A 27,667-nucleotide genomic window follows, 5' to 3' on the forward strand; every position below is an offset into this window, starting at 1 on the left:
CTTCCTTCCTTCCCTCGTGCCCCCTCTACAAAAAACAAGTTCACTGGGAGCTGACATAGAAACGCGTAAATGCTATTGCAGAAAGAGGTCTGTCAGTTCATTGTGCGTGGGCTGGCTGCTGCCAAAAGATACTCTACTCTTCCAACTACCCCACATCACTGGGAAGAAAACCTGTCTAAAGTATCCAGTTTTCTACTGAAAACCCCATATCAGTGAACCTGCAGCACTGATGGACAGCACACACTAGCCAGTCCTTTTACATCCTAATCACTTTACTACTTGAAAAATGTTTTGTTTTTCCTTGGCTAAATAACAGAAACAATCATTTTATAGATGGTGTTCTTTTATGACTTTGTGCCACTAGGTAATTTGTCCCTATCTCCTGTTGAGATGCATAATTTTAGACATTACTACCAACAGTACTTTCGCAGAGGTGATGTATAAAAATGAGGGAATGCCTCTTTGAAAATTGCTTCATAATTGTCAAAATAACTTGTGGGCACTGGTCATTTTAGCAATTGTAAATCTGGCATGCTGTAGAAAATAGATATTCAGGTCCTACATTTTTATAAATCATAGAGATCTACAGCACAGTAACAGACCGTTCAGTCCAACTCGTCCATGCTGATCAGATAGCCCAACCAAATCTAGTCCTGTTTGCCAACACTTGACCCGTTTTCCCCCTCAACCCTCCCTATTCAAATACCCATCCAGATGTCTTTTAAATGTTGCAACTGTTCCAGCCTCCACCACTTTCTCTGGCAGCTCATTCCATACATGCACCATCCTCTGTTTGAAAAGGTTTCCCCTTAGGTCTCTTTTATTTCTTTCCCCTCTCACTCTAAATCTATGCCTTCAAGTTCTGGACTCCCCCACCCCAGGGAAAAGACCTTGTCTATTTATCCTATTCATGCCCCTCATTTTATAAGCTTCTGAAGTCACCACTCCGCCTTCGTCGCTCCAGGGAAAACGGCCCTCTCCCCATAGCTCAAATCCTCCAACCTTGGCAATATCCTTGTAAATCTTTTCTGAGCCCATCAAAGTTTCATAACATCCTTCCAATAGGAAGGAGACCAGAATTGCATGCAATATTCCAAAGGTGGCCGAACCAACGTCCTGTACAGCTGCAACGTGACCTCCCAACTCCTATACTCAATGCTCTGACCAATAAAGGAAAGCATACCAAACACCACCTTCACTATCCTATCTGGCACTGCGACTCTACTTTCGAGGAGCTATGAATCTGCACTCTTTGTTCAGCAACACTGACCTTAGCAGGGCTTATACGCTTAATAAGATTTGTTTTCCCAGAATGCAGTACCTTGCATATATCTAAATTAAACTGCACCTGCCACTCAGCCAATTGTCCCATCTGACCCAGATCCCATTGTAATCTGAGGTAACCTTCTCTGCTATCCTCTACACCTCTAATTTTGGTGTGATCTGCAAACTTACTAACTATATCCCTTAAGCTCACATCCAAGTCATTTATATATGATGAAAAGTAGTGGACCCAACACCAATCCTTGTGGTACTCCACTGGTCACAGGCCTCCAGTCTGAAAAACAACCCTCCACTACCAGTTCTGTTGAGCCAGTTCTGTATCCAAATGGCTAGTTCTCCCTGTATTCCATGAGATCTAACCTTGCTAATCAGTCTCCCATGGGGAACCTTGTTGGATGCCTTGCTGGAGTACATAAAGATCACATCCACCGCTCTGCCCTCATCAATCCTTTGTTACTTCAAAAAACTCAAATCAAGTTCATGGCACATGATTTCCCACGCATAAAGCCATGTTGACTATCCCTAGTCAGTCCTTGCCTTTCCAAATGTGTGTAAATCCTGTCCCTTAGGATTCCGTCTAACAACTTGCCCACCACTGACGTCAGGCTCACTAGTCTATAGTTCCCTGGCTTGTCCTTCCCACCATTTTTAAAATAATGGTACCACGTTAGCCAACTTCCAGTCTTCTGGCATCTCACCTGTGACTATCGTTGATATAAATATCTCAGCAAGAGGCCCAGCAATCACTTCCCTAGCTTCTCACAGAGTTCTAGGGTACACCTGATTAGGTCCTGGGGATTTATCCACCTTCATGCATTTTCAAGGCATCCAGCACTTCCTCTGTAATATGGACATTTTTTCAAGATGTCACCATTCATTTCCCCCACATTCTATATCTTCCATGTCCTCCTCCACAGTAAGCGCTGATGCAAAATACTTGTTTAGTATCTTCCCTCATCTCCTGTAACTCCACACAAAGTCTGCCTTGCTGTTCCTTGAGGCGCCCTATTCTCTCCCGAGTTACCCTTTTCTCAATGTATTTGTAAAAACCCTTTGGATTCTCCTTAACTCTATTTGCCAAAGCTATCTCATGGTCCCCTTTTTGCCCTCCTGATTTCCCTCTTAAGTATTACCCCTACTGCCTTTCTCCTGTTCTAATGATTCTCTTGATCTCTCTCCTGTTGATATCTGACATGTGCTTCCTTCTTTTTCTTAACCAAACCCTCAATTTCTCTAGTGATCCAGCATTCCCTATACCTACCAGCCTTTCCTTTCACCCTAACAGGAATATACTGTCTCTGTACTCTTGTTATCTCATTTCTGAAGGCTTCCCATTTTCCAGCCGTCCCTTTGCCAAGGAATATCTGCCCCCAGTCAGCTTTTGAAAGTTCTTGCCTAATACTGTCAAAATTAGCCGCCTTCCAGTTTAGAACTTCAACTTTTAGATCTAATTTATCCTTTTCCATCACTATTTTATAACTAATGGAATTATGGTTGCTGGCCCCAGAGTGCTCTCCCCACTGACATCTCCATCACCTGCCCTGCCTTATTTCCCAAGAGTAGGTTAAGTTTTGCATCTTCTCTAGTAGGTACATCCACATACTGAATCAGAAAATTGCCTTGTATGCACTTAATAAATTCCTCTCCATCTAAACCCTTAACACTGTGGCAGTCCCAGTCTGTATTTGGAAAGTTAAAATATCCTACCATAATCACCGTGTTATCCGAGATCTCCGTACAAATTTGTTTCTCAATTTCCCTCTGACTATTAGGGGGTCTATAATACAATCCTGATAAGGTGACCACCTTTTTCTTATTTCTCAGTTCCACCCAAATAACTTCCCTGGATGTTTTTCCAGGAATATACCCCCTCAGTACAGCAATAATGCTATCCCTTATCAAAACCTCCACCCCCCCCCCCCCCCCCCCCCCCCCCTCACCCTCCTCCCTTTCTATCCTGCCTATGCCTATGGCATTTGTATACTGGAACATTTAAGCTGCCAGCCCCTGAGCCATGTGTCTGTAATTGCTATGATATCCCAGTCCCATGTTCCTAGCCATGCCCTGAGTTCATCTGCCTTCCCTGTTAGACCCCTTGCATTGAAATAAATGCAGTTTAATTTATCAGTCCTACCTTGTTCTCTGCTTTCTCCCTGCCTGTCTTGCTTGTTTTCTCAACTGTACCAATCTTTGATAGAACTTTCTTCAGTATCTCTCTGGGTCTCCTCCCCAGTTTAAATCCTCCTGAGCAACTCTAGCAAAACTCCCTGCCAGCATATTGGTCCCCTTTCAATCCATCCTCCTTGTACAGGTCACTTCTACCCCAGAAGCGATTCAATTGATGCTTTGAGTAATCAATGAATCCCTCCAGAACAGATTCTGGTCTAGATTCTCTTGCAGCAGTTTAAACTGAAATCAAATTCAAAGAAGCAGAAAGTGGTTGAATTATTCAAGTAGTGATGTGGCTTGACGTGGGGAAAGTCGGTATACAGAACCATAAAATTCCAGCAATAATATGACACCATATTGAGAGAAGTTCTTTTTAACACATGCTAACAGAGCACGTTTCTAACAAAAACTATAAAATACCACTGAATCTGGAAATTGTGGTCTAGATTATGCTACCCTTTCCTAAGCGCACTCTCCCAAATCTATACGGTTTTGCAGTGCTCCTAGCCCCAGCACATCTGCCAAACTCTATACCTGCTTTTGTTACTGCTGCTGCAGCAACACTCCTACTGCTAGCACAACACTCTGCAGTGCATTTACAGTGTAGGTCCTCCAAAGCTGCTATAGTTTGGGAGCACATAGTCATGGCTATGATATTGCTACACTCAACTGAGAAGTACCATATCTCTCCAATCATTGGTTGTGGATAATGGGATTTTTGGGAGTAAAACATCACATACTTTGGTTGTATTCAGTTTTCTTTTGGGTATTTTATCTGACAGTCTTAATACAAAGTTGAACGAATGCATGTTTTATTATTTCTAATGTATCTCTCCTGGTGTCATTTCACTGAGTGTAATTTTTAAAAAAATCTTGAATTACCAAGCAGCGCAGTTTTTATTCGTGGGATAAGGGCATTTGCTGGCTAGACCAGCATTTTTTGCCCATTCTTGAAGGCAGTCAAGAGTCAGCCACATTGCTGTGGGTCAGGATTTGCATGTAGGCCAGACCAGGGAAGGATGGCAGATTCCCTAAAGGACATTAGTGAACCTGATGAGTTTTTCCAGCAATTGACAATGGTTTCATGATCATTATTAGACTCTTAAATTTCAGATTTGTATTGAATTTAAATTCCACCATCTGCTGTGGTGGCATTCAAACCAGAGTCCCCAAAATGTTACGTGGACCTTGATTTAACAGCAATAATACCACTGATTGAATCATCAGTACCATTTAACTTCTGCTGACTGAGCCAAGATTTGTTATCTGACATGTTGCTAATTCTAGGACTTCCACTAGCATTTCATGTGGGAAAAATTCCACATTTTTTAGATTTAGCGATGTATAAATGAAGTGAAAATATTAAAAAAATTTCTAGAATACTACAAAAAAGCAGGGAGTGAGCGGTTTCTGGACATAACAGCAAAGAAATGCTAGGTCCTGAACAGTCAGTTTTACAGTGCAGAAAGATGTCTTTCAGCCCATCAAGTCTGGAAAGCTCATTCAGCACACATCCACTGTACTCATTTTTCAGATCTTGTAGCCTCTTATGCTATGGTGCTGCAAGAGATTGGCTAAATACTTTTGATCCCTGCGTCAAATACCCTTTCAGACAGGGAATTCCAGGTACCCACCATCCTGTCGGTGAAAACCTCTTCCTTAAATTCCCTCTGAACCTCCTTTCCTTTACTTTTAAATCTGTGTGCTTCTGGTTTTTAACTCCTCCAGTAACTAAAGAGAGAGGTTTCTTATCCATGCCCCTCAAAGTGTCATCCCATCCCCCACTGCTCACCCCCAAATCCGAACCACCTCTCTTCTACCTAGTGCTTCATGTTCACCAGGACTGATGCCTGAGCTGTCTTTCCAATAGTATGGGAGATAGAACAGTACAAACTGTGGCCTAAGTGACATCTTACACAGCTCCATTGTAACATTCCTATTCTTGTGTTCAGTGCCACAATTAAACAAAATCAAGTATCTCCTATACCTTTTTAACCACTTTATTCATGTTGTGTTGCCTTCGAGGATCTATGGATATGCTCCCCAAGATTCTTTTTGATTCTCTGTACTTCCCATAATCCTATCATTCGTTGTGTACTCCCTTGCCTTGTTAGTCTTGCCAAAATGCACCATCTCTCACTTTTCAGGATAGAACTCCATTTGTCAGCTTTCTGCCGATTTGACCAACCCATCTACATTGTCCTGTAGTCAAAGGCTACACTATTTACCATGCCACTTACTGATCAAACCCCCTAAATTCATATCTAGATCATTCAGGTACATTCCAAACAGCAAAGGACCCAGCACATAACCCTCTTGTAAGGCACTTGATGTAGACTTCCAGTTACAAAACAACCTTTACCTACTATCCTCTGTTTCCTACCCTCAAGCTGATCTTTAATCCACTTTGCTAGAAAGACCATTTCCTTGTTTATGTTCCAAGTCCCACACAGGTCCACTCTCCCACTCTGCTTCACAGTGATGCGGACCTTTTGCACACCCCACCCAGTCTGCTTCTCTGATTATCACTGCTACACACACCTCCCTAGTGTGCTGTAGAGTACAATTAAACATGTTCGTGTTCACCATCAAAAAGTAGACTAGATTGGTACAGCATTCCAAATTGCATGGCTTACAATTCTGGCAATTCTTTGCAAAAATTAAGTCACAAAATATTCTAGCTGTATATCCTATGAGTCAACTCCACTGTCAGGGACCTCCATAATTGTGCAGGGTAGATGTAAATATGATTTTTAACAGGCTTTTCTATTTTCTTAATATTCAATTTGTTGCAGGCAAGCTATCAATGAAAAGCAGGGACACCAACCAAAGAAATTTAAATCCCCATTTACTTGTATAGAGACAGCCTATTTTTGGACAATAACACAACTTGCATTTGTATAGAACCTGTTGTGTCCACAGCCAATTAAGTACTTTTGAGTAGTCTTTTTGAATTTTGGCAAACACAGCCAACTTGCATGTACCAAACTCTCAATCAGTAATGAGATCCTTTCCAGACATTTTTCTCAGTGGTATTTACCAAGCAACAAGTATTGGCTGCCAGGGTTCACTCCTTGCTGTTTTTTTGAAATAGTATTTTTTAACCTCTGCCCAGAGAGGAGAAGTGCCTTGGTTTAATGTTCTCTAAATGTACAATGGTCTGATGTTGAACTCCAAATGTCCAGCATAGCAGTGCCCTCCTAGATTATATGGTCTGCCCTGGGACTGGGTGCGTGCATACAAAGTGTCTTTTTTTATCCTGGATGGTATATTATTGTTGTGTAAGAGACCATGCATAATGCAAGGTCACAACATGAAATGTTAACTATTTTTCTTCTCTTTGTAGAAGCTGTCTGACCTGGGTATTTCCAGCTTTTTGTTTTTATTTCCAGCATCTGTCGTATTTTGCTTTTTGATTCATGTATTTTTTTGTATAGCTTTCTGGGCCAGGCCAAACTGGGATTTATCAAAGCAGAATAGTTACCTGCATCATAGAAAAATTGATCACACAGAAACTGTAAGAATTTTGTTGAGCAGGAACATCAAAGTGGGGATCTACCTAGTACCTCCCATAATGCTAATAGTACCTGACTATACCAGGTGTTACTACCCTTGGGAAGTCACTCTTGACTGAAAAAGAGGCTAATTGAAAGAAGCATGTGATGTGATTAGCAGGTGCCAGACTATCTGGATTTAGCTATTATTCCATTAACCAAAAGGACTGCAGGAAACTGGAGCAGTGGTACTATTTGTGGTTACTAAAGTTACAGATGCACAACGTTTTTGTCCTCCACTCCTAGTCTATCTAGGTTGGTCAATGATGTGTGAAACAAGACACCATTTTTCAGTTCTGATGTGAAGCTTATGCAATCTTATGCCATTGTATCGGGCGTAAATTGTGCTCAAATTTCCCACAGTTCAATATTCTTATCTATTCATGATGCTCAATCTCTTGGAAGCAATTACTTCTCATCACCTTTCACCTGGCAATGCTTCCTTCTGTTTATTAGTGTTGTGCTGCTGTGAGTAGTGGTGCTTGAGAAGAGTGCAGACCGATCTTTAAGTAGTTCTATTGGGTGTGGTTTCAACACTGCAGGCACAAATATTAACAGTGCCGTTTGAGGGATATTTTCCATGGCAACTCACTAAGTGTGCTGGGTCTATATTCCTGTCTTTTAAATGAGAATTATTATAGAAATTATTGCATGGAAGTAGATAATCTGGTCCTTTTCTACATATATTCCCATGTTTAAAGCATAGCAAGAAATGCACCATTCCTGATGAAGGTCTTGCGCGCAAAACGTTAATTCTCCTGCTCCTCGGATGCTGCCTGACCTGCTATACTTTTCCAGCACAACACTCTCGACTGATCTCCAGTATCTGCAGTCCTCACTTTCCCCATGTTTAAAGCATAGTGATATGTCCTAGGCCCTCTGATCTTATATCTAATTGCCTATCCTTATACATAGGCAGAAATGGGCATGTTCATTGTGTTTGTGGTGTTCAGTACTATTTGCAAACGCCTCAGATAATGAGCAGTCAGTGTACACCAGCATTAAGGTCTGGGCAACATTCCGATAATGATGGCAAGAAATGTGCAAACTGGCATCTTCCCCTGATGTTCAACAGCATTGCTGTTATTGAATTCCCCAACTATCAACCTCCTGGACCTACCTAACTGGACTGGGAATTCTGCAGCATGCATTTCACTATCTGACTGCCAAAACATTATCACCTTTTCGTTGCCTTTGAGAAAGTGGTGTTGCACGCCTCCTTTGAGCAACTGCAGTTTATTTGGTATAGATACACCAATAATGCCATTAGGAAGCAATGTTTGACCATTTTGATCATTTGCAAAACACATTTAAGAGTGAAATATTTTCCACTTGTCTGGTGGGTATATATAGAACATAGGGCCTGTACTGTGCTGTAATGCTCTTCGGCCTTTGATGTTGCGCCGACTTGTGAAACCAATCTGAAGTCCATCTATCCTACACTATTCCATTCTTGTTGATATGCCTATTCAGTGGCCATTTAAATGCCCTTAAAGTTGGCGAGTCTACAACAATTGCATCTCCAGGAAGCTTGACACTATCCAGCAGAATGAGGTCTGTTTGATCAGCATCCTATTTATGCCTTTAAGTGTTCCTTACCTCCATCACCACTGTAGCAGCAGTGTGTACCGTTTTATAAGTTGGACTGCAGCACTCTGAAGCACTAAGCTGAGTGTATCTTTGAAATCTGTGATGCAACATTTTGTGCAGAGAAATTTTCTTGGTAATGTTTCAGTAAAAACTTTGAAACAAAGTTAACATATATGCAACTCAACTGATTTGTTCAGTATTTTTCATAAAGTGTGGAAAACCTCTTTGCACAAATTTACAATGTTATTATTTTGGAATTGAGATCCATTTGTGTGAAGTTTGTAATCCAAACCGGTCTCTTGTTTTATGTGAGATTTTCTTGAAGGTGATGCGGAGAGCCTGTTCATCTAGAAGTAAGGGTCATTGTTTCAAAATATGGGGTTGGCCAGTTAGCATTTGAGAAATGTTGCCACTTTGTCATTCTTTGATCTAGAGGATTATGTGATTCAGGTTGATAAAACTTTTGGACACACTTTTAAGGACTCTGAATATATCGAGACTGGGAAAGTAGGGTTGAAGTGGAAGATCTTATTGAATGAAGGAGCAGGCTGGCTGGGGCTGTATGCCTCACCAGCTTGCAAAGCTTTTATCTTCTCTTTATTGGTAAAACATTCTGTCTCCATAATTTGGAGTGATTGAATTTGAATTTGTCTGGCTTATTGGGTTCATCCTTTGCTGTGCTACAACTGCATTACTTTGTGTATGTTATGTTTAATTCATAGATTGTGGAGTTGTTTTAGTTCACTGGGTATAAAAGATAAATTAAAACCACTGCAGATGCTGTAAATCAAACAAAACTAGAAATTGCAGGAAAAGCCCAGCAGATCTGGCAGCAGCTGTGGAAAGAAATCTGAGTTAATGTTTTGGGTCAAGTGACCCTTTCTCAGAACTCCGTTAACTCTGCTTTCTCTCCTCAGCTGCTGCTTGACCTGCTGAGCTTTTCCAGCAATCTCTATTTTTGTTATAGGAAGTAATTATCTGGAACGTGTCCAGATTGGAATATTGGTGTACTTCTAGCATGCATCAACACACAGCTGTATTTTTTTTTTAAAGTGACAAATTAGTTTTAAGTTAATCCCTTAAGTTTTCTTTCACTTCAAGAATTTCCTCATCCTCTACATGGCATGGAGTCCACAACAAAGAAGGTGGGAAAGAATTTTTCTTCCAGAATTATCCAATCCTTGGAAAAGTTTTTTTGTCATACTGCAGTAATATAAATGATTTGGGACAACTGTCAGTTTCTAGAGTGTTCACATTTTAACCTTTTGTGTTAGAAATTGTTCTACCTGGGAATATGTTGACAATAAGGGCTATTGACATTTTACATACACTGTGCAATGTTTCTTCATGCAGTAACACCTATGTTAGATCATATAATTTAGATCTGTTTATAAAAGCTAGGTGTTTATTAAGATTATGATGTCTAAAGTGTTATTTCTGTGGTTGTGCTAAACATACTAAAATACTTTCCCCCTGTTTTAGGATAACCCTCCATATGACAAAGGAGCTTTCAGGATTGAAATAAGCTTTCCATCAGAATATCCTTTCAAACCACCTAAAATTACTTTCAAGACAAAGATCTATCACCCCAACATTGATGAGAAAGGACAAGTTTGTCTCCCAGTCATTAGTGCTGAAAACTGGAAACCAGCAACCAAAGCTGACCAAGGTGAGTGTTCTAGTCCATAAGACAAAAGAGTGGAAGTAAGGCCATTCGGCCCATCGAGTCCACTCAGCCATTTAATCATGGCTGATGTGCATTTCAACTCCACTTACCCGCATTCTCCCCGTAACCCTTAATTCCTTGTGACATCAAGAATTTATCAATCTCTGCCTTGAAGACATTTAGCATCCTGGCCTCCACTGCACTCCGCGGCAATGAATTCCACAGGCCCACCACTCTCTGGCTGAAGAAGTGTCTCCGCGTTTCTGTTCTGAATTGACCTCTTCTAATTTTAAGGCTGTGCCCACGGGTCCTAGTCTCCCCGCCTAACAGAAGCAATTTCTTAGCATCCACCCTTTCCAAGCCATGTAATATCTTGTAAGTTTCTATTAGATCTCCCCTTAACCTTCTAAACTCCAATGAATACAATCCCAGAATCCTCAGCCGTTCCTCATATGTTAGACCTACCATTTCAGGGATGATCCGTGTGAATCTCCGCTGGACACGCTCCAGTGCCAGTATGTCCTTCCTGAGGTGTGGGGACCAAAACTGGACACTGTACTCCAAATGGGGCCTAACCAGAGCTTTATAAAGTCTCAGTAGCACATCGCTGCTTTTATATTCCAACCTTCTTGAGATAAATGACAACATTGCATTCGCTTTCTTAATCACGGATTCAACCTGCATGTTTACCTTGAGAATCCTCGACTAGCACTTCCAGATCCCTTTGTACTTTAGCTTTATGAATTTTCTCACCGTTTAGAAAGTAGTCCATGCTTGTATTCTTTTTGCCAAAGTGCAAGACCTCGCATTTGCTCACATTGAACTTCATCAGCCATTTCCTGGACCACTCTCCCAAACTGTCTAGATCCTTCTGCAGCCTCCCCACTTCCTCAGTACTACCTGCCTGTCCACCTATCTTCGTAACATCGGCAAACTTCGCTAGAATGCCACCAGTCCCTTCATCCAGATCATTAATATACAATGTGAACAGCTGCGGCCCTAACACTGAACCTAGTGGGACACCGCTTGTCACCGGCTGCTATTTCGAAAAAGAACCTCTTATCCCAACTCTCTGCCTTCTGTCAGATAGCCAATCCTCAATCCATGCCAGTAGCTCACCTCGAACACCATGGGCCCTCATCTTACTCAGCAGCCTCCCGTGTGGCACCTTATCAAAGGCCTTTTGGAAGTCGAGATAGACCACATCCACTGGGTTTCCCTGGTCTAACCTATTTGTCACCTCTTCAAAGAATTCTAACAGGTTTGTCAGGCATGACCTCCCCTTACTAAATCCATGTTGACTTGTTCTAATCCGACCCTGCTCTTCCAAGAATTTAGAAACCTCATCCTTAACAATGGATTCTAGAATTTTACCAACAACCGAGGTTAGGCTAATTGGCCTATAATTTTCCATCTTTTATCTTGATCCTTTCTTGAACAATGGGGTTACAACAGCGGTCTTCCAATCATCCGGGACTTACCTTGACTCCAGTGACTTTTGAAAGATCTCAACCAACGCCTCCACTATTTCCTCAGCCACCTCCCTCAGAACTCTAGGATGTAGCCCATTGGGGCCAGGAGATTTGTCAATTTTAAGACCTTTTAGCTTTTCTAGCACACTCTCTTTTGTAATGGCAACCATACTCAACTCAGCCCCCTGACTCCCTTTAATTGTTGGGATATTACTCATGTCTTCCACTGTGAAGACTGACGCAAAGTATTTATTAAGTTCTCCAGCTATTTCCTTATCTCCCATCACTAGCCTTCCAGCATTAGTTTGAAGTGGCCCAATGTCTACTTTTGCCTGTTGTTTGTTTCTTGTATATTGAAATAAACTTTTACTATCATTTCTAATATTACTGGCTAGCCTACCTTCATATTTGATCCTCTCCTTCCTTATTTCTTTGTTATCCTCTTTTTTTTTTGTAGCTTTCCCAATCTTCTGATTTCCCAGTGCTCTTGGCCACTTTATAGGATCTCTCTTTTTCTTTGATACATTTCCTGACTTCCTTTGTCAGCCATGGCTGTCTAATCCCTCCCCGGATAATCTTTCTTTTCTTGGGGATGAACCTCTGTACAGTGTCCTCAATTATACTCACAAACCCCTGCCATTTTTGCTCTATTGTCTTTCCTGCTAGGCTCTGCTTCCAGTTGATTTTCATCAGTTCCTCTTTCATGCCCTCATAATTACCTTTATTTAACTGTAACACCATTACATCCAATTTTGCCTTCTCTTTCAAATTGCAGACTGAACTCTACCATATTATGATCGCTGCTTCCTAAGTGTTCCCTTACTTTAAGATCTTTTATAAAGTCTGAGTCATTACATAGCACTAGGTCCAAAATAGCCTGCTCCCTTATGGGCTCCATGGCAAGCTGTTCCAAAAAGCCATCTTGTAAGCATTCCATGAATTCCCTTTCTTTGGATCCACTGGCAACATTATTTACCCAGTCCACCTGCATATTGAAGTCCCCATGATCACCGTGACCTTGCCTTTCTGACATGCCTTTTCTATTTCCTGGTACATGTTGTGCCCCTGGTCCCTACCACTGTTAGGAGGTCTGTACATAACTCCCATGATGGTTTTTTGCCTTTGTGGTTCCTCCATTCCACCCACACAGACACCACATCATCCGACCCTATGTCATTCAGTGCCATAGATTTAATTTTGTTCTTAACTAACAAGGCCACCCCACCCCCTCTGCCCACCTCCCTGTCTTTTCGATAAGTTGTAAATCCTTGGATATTTAACTGCCAGTCATGAACCCCCTGCAACCACATCATAATCATTCACGATCTGTGCCGTTAGTTCATCTACTTTGTTACGAATGGTATGAGCATTCAGGTAAAGTACCTTTCTTATCATGAGAGATATTGGAAGTCATAAGATGTCCTAAGTTATCCTTCCTTTTTGTTGCATTCCTAATCTGCCTCAAGGTTAAATCCACCTGCATACATGCTATCCTCCTGCTTATCTTCCCATTTAACTCCATACTCCCTGTCGCTTTCACTTTCCCTTCTCTTCCCCCGCCCCCCCCCCCCCCCCAACCTCAGAAGTTTAAAGTCCTATTGACCACCCTATTTATCCTTTTCGCTAGAACATCGGTACCAGATCAGTTCAGGTGGAGACCGTCCCAATGGTACAGATGCCACAACTGATCCCAATGCCCCATGAAATGGAATCTCTCTTTCCCACACCAATCCCTTAGCCACGTGTTTACTTCCCTAATTTTCTTATCCCTATGCCAATTGGCACATGGCTCGGGCAGTAATCCAGAGATTATGACCCTTGAGGACCTGTACTTCAATTTCCTTCCTCGTGCTTGATAATTCCCAAACAGGTCCTCCACCCTAGCTTTGCCTATGTTGTTAGTCCCAACATGGACCACAACAACTGGATCCTCCCCCTCCCGCTCCAATATCCTTTCACCCTGGCACCGGGCAGGCAACACACCATGCGAGACTCCCGATCCAGCTTGCATAGGATACTATCTGTTCCCCTAATTATAGAATCCCCAATAACAACTACTTGTCTTTTTGCTCCCCCCTCTTGAATGGCCTTCTGCACCATGGTGCTGTGGTCAGCTGGCATATCCTGTCCAGAGCCCTTTTTCTCATCCGTATAGGGAGCAAGAATCTCATTAGACAAGGTCAAGGGCTGAGGCTCCTGCACTCCTGAACTCAGGTTCCCCCTACCTGCCTTACTTACAGTCACACTCTGATGTCCCTGATCACTAACTGAATGTGAATTACTTAATCTCCCAGGTGTGACTGCCTCCTGAAACAAAGCGTCCAAGTAACTCTTTCTCCCCCCCCCCAGATGTGCTGCAGTGTTTGAAGCTCAGATTCCAGATCATCAACTCTGAGCCGGAGTTCTTCCAGCAACCAACACTTGCTGCAGATGTGGTCACTGCCATTCACAATGGGATCAGCCAGCTCCCACATCATACAGCTACAGCACATCACCTGCCCAGCCATCTTTGCTTGGTTAATTACTTTATTACTTTGTATAGGTTTGAGTTAAAATACTTTGATTCCTCTCTGCTATAGTCTTTTTCTAAAAACCAATTAATAGATAAACCATAAAAAGTAAATTTTTAACCATTCACCGATAAAGAAATAGAAAATCCTTACCTTAACAAACCAGAGTCCTATTTTTGGTTGGGTGTGGGGGGAGACACAACACGTGTAGTGTCTCAGGTTCAGCCACTGCCCAGATATATTACCGGCAGTCCCCTGGTCGTCATTCCCACTCTTCCTACTTATTAACTAGGTTAGAGGAGGAGGGCAGGTGGGATACGCTACAGTAGTAGAGTCTCGGGTTTAGCCGCCTTGCTGATATATATGGTCACTGCTTTCCTTCCTGGTTGCCCCTCCGGTCCACGTCACTTCCTCTGCTGCTCCCGCTCCTTCTCCGCTGCTGCTCGCACTTAAAAATCTACATTCAGGACCTTCGTCTCAGTATCAACTATCAATTCTATCATATGATGATCACTATTGCCCAAGGGCCTTCACACAGCAAGATTGCCAATTATTGCTTTCTCATTACACAATGCTCAGTCTAAGATGGTCTGTCCTCTAACTGGTTCCTCAATGCATTTACCCAGAAAACCAACACTCTCACTCCAGGATATCTAATCTACATTAAAGTAATCCACAATTACAGCTGTACCTTTTATTGCTTGCAGGTCTAATTTCATGTTTAATGCCTTCCCCAACGTTACCACTACAGTTTAGTGGTCCATATACAATACCCCCTATTGTCTTCTGCCCTTTGGTGCTTCTAAACTCAATGAATTCAGATTCTATTTCACCAGAGGTAATATTCTCCCTCACTATTGTGTTAAGCTCCTCTTTAACAAGCAGTACTACCAAACCTCCTCCAGTCTTTTTCTATTCTTCCTAAAAAAACTGAATACTTCTGGGTGATCCCTGGTCACCCTGCAGCCATATCACCATAATCCCACTAGACTGTATTCATTTATATCTATTCCTGTGACTAATTTATTCACTTCATTGCAAATGCTCTATGCATTAAGACAGAGTCTTAATTGTTGCTTTAATCTTTTTCGTCCTGGTCATATTATTTTACACTACGGTTTGAATGTTTGCACGAGTTTTCTTCTTTTTGATACCCCTTTTGTTTTTGCCCTCGTTTCCTTCTCTGTCTTCCTGCATAGGTTCCCAACTTTTGACTCTTTGCTCATAATATAGTTTCCCCCCACCATACCAGGAATCGTCCTGTTGAACATTATCTGATTGGACTCTTGAGTCATAAGCGTGGAAACACACACCCTTCAGTTCAGTTCATTCACGTGGATCAAATATCTCCATTTAATCTAGTCCCATTTGCCAGCATTTGGCCAATGTCCATCTAAACCTTTCCTGTTCATATACCCATCCAGATGCCTTTTAAATGTTGCAATTGTACCCACCTCCACCATTTTCTCTAGCCATTTGTTCCATACAGACACCACATTCTGTGAAAAAGTTACACCTCGGGTACTACTAAAATCTTTCCCCTTTTATCTTAAACGTATGTTCTCTGGTCTTGGACTGCCCCACCCTAGGAAAAAGACTGGATGTTCACCTTATACATGCCCCTCGTGATTTTATAAACTTCTGTAAGGTCGCCCTTTTGGTCTCTGATAGTCCATCGGAAAAAATCTCCAGCCTGTCCTGATCATGCAAACCCTCCAGTACCAGCAACATCATTGTAAATCTTTTCCGCACCTTTCAAGTTTAACAGCATCTTTCCTATAGAAGGATATATAGAATTGTACTCTATATTTTAAAAGTGGTCTTTTAAAAGAGGGATACAATAAAAAGAAAAAAAACTAAAAGCTCTATAACTGCATAAGCTTCACATTGAGAATACCCTCTGTTGTGTTGTATGACACTGTCACTGTGCTAAGTGGGACAGATTTCAAACTGATCTAGCAACTCAAGACTGAGCATCCATGAGGGGCTGTGGGCCATCAACAGCAGTAGAATCATACTGTAAAACAATTTGCAACCTCATAGCCTGGTATATCACCCATTGAACCATTACAAACAAGCCAGGGGATCGATCCTAGTTCAGCCAGGCTAGAAAACAAGACCACAGGTATACTGCTTCAGATGTTTAAGGCTCTCGTCAAATTTTACATTTGGAATATTGTGAGCAGTTTTGGGCCCTTTATCTAAGGAAAGATGTGTTGATGTTGGAGGAGGTCCAGAAGGGGCTTACAAGAATGATCCTGAGGATGAAGGGCTTCTTGAAGTATAGAAGCATTAGGGAGGATCTGATTGAAATTTAAAGAATACAGAGAGGCCTGGATAGAGTGGACACGGGAGATAATGTTTCCACTGGTAGGAGAGACTAGGACATGGTGGCACAGCTTGAGGATGAAGGGACTGAACTGAGATAAGGAATCTCTACAGCCAGAGGGTGGTGACTCATTACTACAAAGGGCTGTGGAGATCAAGTCATTGAGAGTATTTAAAACAGAGATACTTAGGTTCTTGATTAGTAAGGGGGTCAAGGGTTATGGAGAAAGTGGGAGAATGGGTTGAGAAACACATCAGCCATGATCGAATGGTGACGCAGACTCGATGGGCTGCGGCCTGATTCTTACCCTGTATCCTGTGGTCTTCTGGCCAATGGAGAGTGCAGGAGGGCATGAGAGGAGCAGCACCAGGCGTGTCTAAAATCTGTCTACCTGCTGAAGCTACCAAACTTGAGTGCCAAGCAATGTAAGCAGCAAGTGATAGAGCTATGCGATCCCACAATTAATGGATCAAGTTCACGCTCACATCCAGTTCAGAATGGTGGTGGACAAGTAATGAACTCACTGGAAGAGGGGGGCTGCACAAATATTCCCATTCTCCATGATGAAAGAGCCCAGCAGATCAGTGCAAAAGAGAAGGCTGAAGCATTTGCAGCAATCTTCAGCTACAAATGTTGAATGGGTAATTGATCTCTCCTTCTTCCAATAGTCCCCAGCATCACAGATGCCAATCTTCAACCAGTTTAATTCATTCCACGTGATATCAAGAAATGGTCAGAGGCAGTGGATACTGCAAAGGCTATGTACCCTGACAACAGTTATGAAGTCTTGTGATCCAGAATTTGCTGCTACCCTAGCCAAGCTGCTCTAGTATAGTTACAACACTGGCATCTACCTGATAAATTAGAAACTTGGCCCAGTATGTCCTGTCCACAAAAGGCTCGACAAATCCAATCTGACCAATTACCACCCAATCAGTCTACACTCGATTATCAGTAAAATGTTGGAAAGTGCTATCATCCAGCACCTAGTCAGCAATAACCTACTTCCTGATGCCATTTGGGTTCTGCCAGGGTCATTCAGCGCCTGAGCTCATTACAGCCTTGGCTCAAACATGAACAAAGATCTGAATTCCAGAGGCAAGATGAGAGTGACAGCCCTTGATATCATGGCCACTTTCGGCTGAGTTTGATATCGAGGAGCCCTAGCAAAATTAGAATCAGTGATTGTCAGGGGGCAAATTCTCTGTCGGCTGGGGTTGTACCTGATACATAGGAAGATCGTCGGAGGTCAGTCAGTTCAGCTGCAGGACATCTCTGCAGGAGTTCCTTAGGGTAGTGTTCTAGTCCCAACTCTATTCAGCTGCTTCATAAATGACTTCCTCTTCATCATAAAGTCAGAAGTAGGGATAATGCTCACCATAATTCACGACCTTTTGGCTACTGAGGCAATCATTGTTTAAATGCAGCAAGATCCGATCAATATCTGACCTTGAGCAGAAAAGTGAATAGAAATGTTCACGCTACACCAATACTAGGCAATGACCATCACCAATAAAAGACAATCTAATCACTGTTACTTGACATTCAATAGTGTTACCATCACCGAGTCTCCTACTTTCAACATCCTTAGAGTTACCATTGTCCAGAACTAGGCTCATCACATGAACACAAGAGCAGGTCAGTGGCTTGGAACACAAGGGATAACTCATTACCTGACTCCCCAGAGCATATCCACCATCTACAAGGCACAAGACGAGTGATGGAATGCTCCCTACTTGCCTGGATGAGTGCAGGTACAATAACACTGAGGAAGCTTGACACCATTCAGGACAAAGCAGCTCACTTGATTGGCATCGCGTCCACATGCGCTTGCAAACTCCACCACTGATGTTTAGTGACAGTGTGTTCTATCTACTTGATTTACTGCAGAAATTCACCGAATATCCATAGACAGCAGCTTTCAAAACAACGATAGTTTTCACTTAGGACAAGGGCAGCAGATACATCGGAACATTACCGCTTGCAAGTTCCCTCGAAGCCACTCACCATTCTGAGTTGGAAGTATATTACCGTTCTTTCATTGTCACTGGGTCAAAATCCTGGAATTGTGGGTCACCCCTCAGCACATAGACTATAGCGGTTCAATGTGGCAGCTCACTGTCACCTTCTCAAGGATGACTAGGCATGGGCAACAAATGCGAGCCAGTCAGTGACACACATGTCCCATGAATGGGGAGGGGTGGAAAGCCTGGATGAAGAGTTCTTCCAATGTTTTTGAGATATTTCTTAACGGCATGTTCTGGAACCGACAGATTGGGGTATTGTGTAATGAGACAATTAATTAGTGACCTCCATTAAGGTACCCAAAGTAGCAGTGACCACCATGTTCTTGAATTTTTAATTCAATTTGAGAAGGAGATTACTTGAGTGAAGACTATCTTTTCAAACCTAAATACGGGCAACTATCTAGACGTAAAGCTGAGTTAACTGAACAGCATGCCAGGCTAGGTGTTAGGTCTATCAGGAGACAGTGACAACATTTAAGGGGACGTTTCAGAATATAAATATGTGACTATATGTGGAAGATATGGAAATGATTGAAATGAACCAGTGCTCTGCTCCTGCCTTCATTATAGAGGATACAAAATCACTCCAGTAATAGCTGTAAATCAGGAATGGAAGAGGAATGTAGCAAAATTACAGTCAAATGTTACTAATCAAACTATGAAACTGCAGATCGACAAGTCTATGGTCCATGTGGATTTCATCCTCCTCTTGAGGTTGCCAATGAGGTAGTAGATGTATTTTTTTAAAAACATTCCTTTTTGTTCAAGAAATCTTACATTTGAGAGGCACTGCCAGGGTGGATAGAAAGCAGCTCTTCCCTTAGTGGAAGGGTCACGAGTAGAGGACATTTTTAAAAAATGCAAGGTGAGAGGTTTATAGGGGGTTTGAGAGAAGAATGTTCCACCCAGAGGGTGGTGGAATGCGCAGTCTGGGAGTGTAGATGGGGTGATTGACCTCAATCTTTAACAAGTATTTGGACGAGCACTTATATTCAAAACTATAGGACTAGTGAATTAGTCAGGTGAATTGGCCATGCTAAATTGCCTATAGTGTTAGGTAAGGGGTAAATGTAGGGGTATGGGTGGGTGGCGGGTCGGTGTTGACTTGTAAGGAAAAAAAAAGTAAGAGTAATAAAAAGATGGGGTACTGGGCTAACGGTCGGATACTTGGTAGTGTGGATGAGCAGAGGGATCTTGGTGTCCATGTACACAAATCTTTGAAAGTTGCCACCCAGGTAAATAGTGCGGTGAAGAAGGCATATGGCGTACTGGCTTTTATTGGTAGAGGAATTGAGTTCCGGAGTACTGAGGTCATGTTGCAGTTGTATAAGACTCTGGTGCGGCCACATCTGGAGTATTGTGTGCAGTTTTGGTCGCCATACTATAGGAAGGATGTGGAGGCACTGGAACGGGTGCAGAGGCGGTTTACCAGGATGTTGCCTGGTATGGTAGAAAGATCGTATGAGGAAAGGCTGAGGCACTTGGGGTTGTTTTCATTGGAGAAAAGATTTAGGGGTGACTTGATAGAGGTGTATAAGATGATTAGGGGTTTAGATAGGGTCGACAGTGAGAATCTTTTTCCACGTATGGAGTCAGCTATTACAAGGGGGCATAGCTTTAAATTAAGGGGGGGTAGGTATAGGACAGATGTTAGGGGTAGGTTCTTTACTCAGCGAGTCGTGAGTTCATGGAATGCCCTGCCAGTAGCAGTGGTGGAATCTCCCTCATGGGCATTTAAGCGGGCATTGGATAGGCATATGGAGGATAGTGGGCTAGTGTAGGTTAGGTGGGCTTGGATCGGCGCAACATCGAGGGCTGAAGGGCCTGTACTGCGCTGTATTCTTCTATGTTCTATGTAGTGCAGGTGGTAGTGTACTTTGTGTTACAGACACAATGGGCTGAAGAGTCTCTTCTGTACTGTGATTCTGTTGACCATTTATTAAGATACCAATTCAAAGGTTATTATGGAAAATAAAAGCTCATGTAGGGGGTGATGTTTTAACATGGATTAAGATTGGCTGTTTAGCAGAACTAAAGGCTTAAACCAGCCTTTGTCTGAATGGCAGGATGTGACAAGTGGAGTCCAGCAAGAGTCTATGCTTACAATTTGGATGAGGGGAGCAAAGGTAGTTAAATTCATAGGCGACCGTAAGGAAGGAAGGGAAGTATTCTTAGAAAGTTACAAGGACGTTGCAGATGGATTGAATGAGTGGGTAAATGTCTGGCAATGATGTATAATGTGAGAGAATGTGAAATTGTTCACTTTCGCAGAAAAACTTTTAAAAGTACAGAGGAACCTCTATTAACCGAACGAGATGGGTGGGCAGTATTTCGTTGGGATAATTGAGTATTCGGTTAATTGATTCAGTACCACTCATCTGGGGATCAGAGTTTTCTATTCTGTCCTCTTTCCGTTCAGGAGACGAGGCAGCAACACACCGCGCAGGTTCCTGACGCCCATTCACCTCCATCTGCCCCGGCCGTCCCCCAACACCATCCAACACTGCCCTACTGTCTGCCCCAACCCCCATCCACCCCCACACCCGTCCCTCCCTAACTCCGTCCCACACCGCTGAACCCGTCTGCCCACGAACCCGTCTGCCCCCAAACCTGTTCAACACCGTTCCCCCCCCCCCCCCCCAATCCAATCCTGTCCACCCCACCTACTGTCCGACCTCTTTGTCCAGGCCCCTGCCCCCAGTCTGATCCAGCCGTGACCCTCTGTGCCTCTTTGGGGCAGCCGGATTGTTCACCAAAGGTAAGACTGCTGCTGCCCTTGGGGGTGGGGGGGGGGTGCAGGGGAGGTGTGATTCTTCAAATAACGTGCACACGCAGCCACGCGCACAACGTTTTACTGCAACTTTTTAATAGGTTTCACGTTTGCCCTATACAGGACAATGTTGGAGATATTATCTGGGGAAGCGGGGTTGAGAGAGGTTGGGAGGTCAGTCATTTGGAAGCAGTGCCTGGGCTACAATCTGTGTCCAGGACTGTTCTCGACAGTGTTTCAGGAAGCAGAGTTCACTTTTAGTCATTGTAAACAAAAGGCGCATTATTTCTATCGGGACCTTGAGATCTTCTTCGGATAATTGATATTCTGATAATCAAGGTTCCGCTGAATTACTTAAACAGAGAAGGACTGCAGAATTTTGAGGTATAGAGGGATTCAGGTATTTGCGTGCATGATCCTAAAAAGTTACAGTGCAGGTACGAGCATGTATTCAAGAAGGCTAGTAGGGTGCAACCTTTATTACAGCTGTAACTGAACTTGCATCCACCACTTTACCTGGCAGTTCATTCCACATTGTACTCTGTAAAATAAAAAGTTGCACCTCGTACCTGTAAATTTTTCTCCTCAAAAATATGCCTTACCTATGCCCCTCATGATTTCATAAGCTTCAATAAAGTTAAGCCTCAATCTCCTACGTTCCAGTGGAAAAATGTCCCAGTCTTTCCCAGACTATTTTTATATCTCAAACCCTCAATTCCTGGTAAATCTTTTCTGAACCCTCTCCAGTTTAATAATATCCTTCCTATGGCAGGATGACCAGAACTGTGCACAGACTCCAGGCGAGGCTTCACTAATGTCATTTACAACCTCACCATAATGTCCCAACTCCTAGACTCAAAGGTAATGAAGGCAAATGTGCTAAACACACTCTTGACCACCACCTTGTGATGTAAATTTCAAAGAGTTTGTACCTGAACCCATGGGGCTCTCTGTTCAATAACACTACCCAGGGTCCTACCATTCCTGTCCGTGTGTGTATTACCAAAATGCAATACCATGCATTCATCCAAATTAAATCCACCTGCCACTCCTCATCTCATTGACCCAGTTAATCAAGATCTCTTCATAATCTTAAATAACCTTCAATGTCCATTTATACAACTAAGTTTGGTGTCATTTGTAAACTTACTCACCATACCTCCTGTATTCTCATCCAAATCATTTATAGAAATAACATAAGTGGACCCAATACCGATCCTTGTGGAACACCACTGATCACAGGCCTCCAGTCTGATAAACTACTCTCTACCACCACCCTCTGTCTCCTACCATAAAGCCAATTTTGTACACAATTGGCAAGTTCAGCCTGAATCTCATGTGATCTAACTTTACTAATTAGTGTACCATGTGAAACTTTGTCAAAGGCAAAAATAAAGTCCAAATAAACAACGCCTAACACTCTGCCCTCAGTCTTTTTGGTTATTTAATTGGTTATTTCCTCTCTCAAAACCATGCTAACCATCCCTAATCAATCCTTGCCTCTCCAAATGCATGTAAATTCAAACTTTCAGAATCACCTCCAAAAACTTACCCACCACCAATGTCACATCAAATCTTCTGAAAACCTCTCCGTGGAGCTTGGCATAAAATAATTTTTTAGAGCAAATTGATTCCCTTTGAGAAACACCAAAATAGAATTGATTCAGAGTATGCAGTGACAAAAGTTTTTTTTTTTGTTTTCAATGCTCTTCTATTCTGTAAACCTAACATTATGATCAATGGTCCATAAATGTTCACTTTCAAATTGCTTACCTGTTCCAAATCATTACCCTAGTATCAACATCTGACAGTGAAATTTGCAATAAAGCACTGGAAAATTGAGACATTTTGTTTTGGATTGGCAGAGGGTATCTATATTAAATATGTTGCTGTTGCACAAATCCTATTTTAGCGTGCAGTGAGACTTTGCTGTCTAGGCATCAGGATATTACTGACCTGGAGAGGAACAGAAGTGAGGAACCGTGATAATTCTAGATGTCGAGAATTGTAAGTTAGTAGTTGGTATTGTTGTTTTGGAAAAGAGACTTTGGAGGTTTTCAATATATTCAGGAGGGTTCACTCTTCATTAGCTGGGCAATTTAGAGTCATAGAGATGTACAGCATGGAAACAGACCCATCGGTCCAACCCGTCCATGCTGATCAGATATCCCAACCCAATCTAGTCCTGCCTGTCAGCACCCGGCCCATATCCCTCCAAACCCTTCCTTCATATATCCATCCAAATGCCTCTTAAATGTTGCGATGTCAAATTAAATACCAAGGAACAAATTGGAAATGGTCTTATCAAGCCGAAGAGAAAAGAACTTGTGTGCCCCATTTGATTTGGAGTTGAACTTGCCATTGTAAATCTACAAAGGTTCCCACTGCCACCTCTGTCGCAGTCTAATTTGATTTCTTGCCTAACCCTTCTGATGAAACAGTCTTTCATGTCTTTTCTATCTATCAGATTTGACTATTACAAAGTTTTCTGGCCATTCACTACTCTTGATAATCATCGGCTCATCTGAAACTCTGGCCTTTTAATATTATAACTGATTTGAGGACACTTCCCTGGATCATTACCAAACAAAATGGACACTGTGAAGCACAAGTGATGTTAAAATGTATGAAACTTTCTAAAGCAAGAGAAAGAGCTGGAGTAGCTTGAGCAGGGAGTTGCAGACCCTTGAGCCGAGGTTGTTGAAGTCATGACCACCCAGAGTTGGATTGAATAAAAATGGCAATGTGTCAAAGGCTAGGATTGAAGGAATTGCAGAACTTTGAGGGTTTTAGGGCAGGAAGAGGTTAGAGATTGGAAGTATTGAAACAATGAGTGGTTTATAAATTAGCATGAGATGATTAAAGTCCTTGACAAGTTGGACAAAATTGAGGTCAGATTCTATCTCCAGACGTGCTTTATTTAATTTGGCAAATATATTTACAGTATATTATAGCTTTAAGCATGGACTTTGAGGCCATTCTTTGCAAATGTTGGTTCCTAAATATTTGTAAGATCAGTCTGAATTGGCAGCATTTAAATGTCAATAAAGTAGCAGCTCCCAGGGAGAATCTGGAATTGCATAAAAAGCAGAATTTTTAATCATTTAAAGTTTTCTATTTATTCATGGAATGTGACTGTCACAGACAAAACCAACATTTATTAATGATCTCAACCTGCCAGTATGATGATGGTGAGCTGGTGCCTCCATCATGATGATAGAGCCTGGATGTTGTTTCAAGATATGCCTGCAAGTTGAAACACTATTGTAATTTTCAAATCCACAATATTTAATAGTTCTTAAACGCTAAACTTTGATTTTTATTTTGTTTTGATTTCAGTTATCCAGTCACTCATTGCACTTGTGAATGACCCACAGCCTGAGCATCCCCTAAGAGCTGACCTAGCTGAAGAATACTCTAAGGACCATAAAAAATTCTTAAAGAATGCTGAAGAGTTTACAAAGAAATATGGAGAAAAACGGCCAGTGGACTAAGACTTGTCTTGCTGCCTTTCTGATTGCAGATTCTGGGCAGTACATTTGAAACACACCATCCAGCAGGACTCTGATGAACACATACAAGTCTCACCTTTGGTGTTTACTTGTGGCTGTTACTAACTTTCTACAGTTTTCATATAATCAGAAGTGGTTTAGGTAATGACTGTTCAGATGGGATTAAAACTTTAAATAAGACAGTCTAGTTCTGCTTTCTAGTTTAAAAACACAAAATCACTGCTTTAATAAACAACTTTTCTCTCACAACTCCATGAGTTCCTTTAACAGATGGTATTCTACCCTTGAGCTCAACAAGTAGGTTGCATTTTTTTTTGTCTTCAGCCTCCCCTTTTTTTTTCTCAGTTTTATAAAGTTATTTTTCAAACTGATGTCTTAGTGAAAACAGCAACATCTAGAAGGAGATTGAATATTGAAGCAATTTGTTTACTTTCTCTTAATGTTGCACTGTTTTGTGGGAAACCTGGTTGCAAATACACCTGGCCTGCAATGTGCTTAGAACATTGGAAGGGGAAAGATGCTCTGTTGCTGGAGAGAAAAAAGCAGCTTGTTCCCATGTAATTTAGCTTGTGTTACTATACATTGATGTTGACAAAATAGGAAGCCCATGGATTTGCATATGATTAAATGTTGCAAACGGGATTAATTTTCTAAAGTTTTTTTTCTAGTGTTCCTTCTTTACCTCTGAATGAAATGATTTGTTGAGGATACATGCTGATTACATTCTGTCAGGCTGTATGGTCCTAAATGCTCACCTTATTACATCACTCTTTACACACCTTGAGTTTCACACTCGTGCAAATTTTAAGTTAAATGCAACGCAAGGAAATTCAAAATGGGAATTGACTGCCACATTTTAAGTGCAACAAGTTTGTCTGGAGCTGTTTATGGGTTGGGTGGTCTGTTTTAATCGTAAAGGAATTCAAAATTAGCAATAGGAATTTAAGATTAATGAAGTGATTGCATGAACAGATCGATACACCTACATTCGTCTCCTGGCTACTGTTGAGAGCTTTGTGTTGTGATCGACATTTGTTCTTTCTCCACTTATGATTTATTTTACTAATTTAATTTAATGTGATTCAGAAACTCCCTGCACTCCTGTGGAATCGATCCTGCGCATTCTGCTTCTCTAGTTTAGATATAGTGGTTACTTCATAATAGCATTCATAGAAATGGTTGGATTTTTAAAAAATCTAGAATCCAGCTTGGCTAATTTATGGAAGAAGTTGAGCCACACCAACATGCTGCTTTTGTGCAAATTTGCATTGGCTAATCCAGCCTCTGAAAAGTGTTCACGTTTTGCTCATTCAGTGCAGAGTGAAAAAGAAGTAACTGACATCAGCGCTTTGTTACACGAGTAAAGATCTGAGATGTTTAATTTCAAGACACTGTCACACTTAAACATGATCAATCGCTTTTTAAATTAGGAATTGGAATTAGTTGAAGATGTCTGCTTGACAAATCTTTGACTAGTAAATTGACTACTGGCAAACTACTGGTGTAATGTCTAATTAGAGCAATGTTGTCCAAAGAAAGTCAAGTGCGAATTATCCTTTTTTTTTCTTATCCCTATTTCCATGTTTTAATATAGGAAAGAAAATAAATTTAGAATGAAATTTGAGCATTAAAAGTATATGGAAGAATATTTGCACTGCTGAAATAAGAGTTGGTTGACGTTGGTCAAAATACAGATTCTGGGCTATGTTTTTAAGTGGATTATTAGCTCTGAAATTGTATCCTATTTTGACTCGTGTAAATTTTACCGCTGTTTAATCTACAGTACTATCTGTAAAACGGGAACAACTACCCTTTAAGCCTAAGTACCAATATCATTTTTTTAAGCAGTCAACATTAAATTTAGTCTGAATAAAGCTTAATTGTCTCAATTGGGTTTGTAAAGAAAATTGTGAATGATGCTGGATTTGACAAACTTCCAAGCATTTTGGGATTCAAATAAAACTTCATGCAGTGTATTACTGGACATCTGAGCACTTTCTCTCTTTTCTCATCTTTTCCCTACCCTGACCCGACAACTTTATTCAACCCTGTATCTTACAAGGAACAAATGCCATCAAGGTAATCCTGTTTAGATCTTGGTTTAAGCTGACCAAGTTCAACATAAAACAAGCAAGGCTGTATGCTTAGGATTGTCTCTAAAGTAAAAGGTTTGTGCAAAAACTTATCATGCGCTTCTGAACCAGATCAACTTGTCTCCTCCAAAACATTGTTTAATCCAGATTATGTGCATTGCCATCTACACGTGAAGTGGACAACTAACAAAAGAGCAAATTAGTAATTCCTATTAACTTTGAAGCATATTTAAAATGTTTTTGAAATGACGGGAATTAGTTTGAAATTTAACTTTCTCTGTTCTTCTGTAGATGAAATGAACAAGTCATGACCCATCTATTAAAATGACAAAATGCATACATTTTGGATGTTTTCTTTTTTGGATTTCTATTGAGCAACAATTTAGGAAATCAATTTATGCCAAGTGCAAACATGACTGGGATGATTTTGACAACATTCTCACTTTGAACCGGACTCAAACTTTGTGTTAGGACATTGCTCAGTATCCAGGATCGCATTCTAGAAGACAGTTGAGGAACAAATAGTGGTATTACTATGCAGTATTAGAGCTGCTTTAGAAAGATTGGGGTAACACCTTTCAAACTTACGGATAATTCTCAAATCTGGCTGATATCACTTTAAATGAGCTTTCCCCACCAAATCTTTCTTGTAAAAAGAAATTGTTTTCAACTGTTGGGAACATACTACCTA

At 41.5% G+C, this 27,667-nt stretch overlaps 1 protein-coding gene across 1 annotated transcript in view; it reads left to right on the forward strand.

Moving 5' to 3' along the window:
- The window catches only part of LOC122562513 (ubiquitin-conjugating enzyme E2 L3), a 70,694-nt gene extending 43,381 nt beyond the window's left edge, over positions 1-27,313 (forward strand). The window contains exons 3-4 of the mRNA XM_043715374.2: positions 10,080-10,266; positions 24,711-27,313. Coding sequence (XP_043571309.1) covers positions 10,080-10,266; positions 24,711-24,865 — 342 coding nt within the window. The 3' untranslated portion in view covers positions 24,866-27,313. The remainder of the gene's footprint in view (positions 1-10,079; positions 10,267-24,710) is intronic.
- The last annotated feature ends 354 nt before the right edge of the window (positions 27,314-27,667 follow it).

This window comes from Chiloscyllium plagiosum, unplaced genomic scaffold (assembly GCF_037043375.1).
Source record: "Chiloscyllium plagiosum isolate Xiang-an unplaced genomic scaffold, Cpla_swu_hap1 HiC_scaffold_24, whole genome shotgun sequence".
NCBI classification, from domain to species: Eukaryota; Metazoa; Chordata; class Chondrichthyes; order Orectolobiformes; family Hemiscylliidae; genus Chiloscyllium; species Chiloscyllium plagiosum.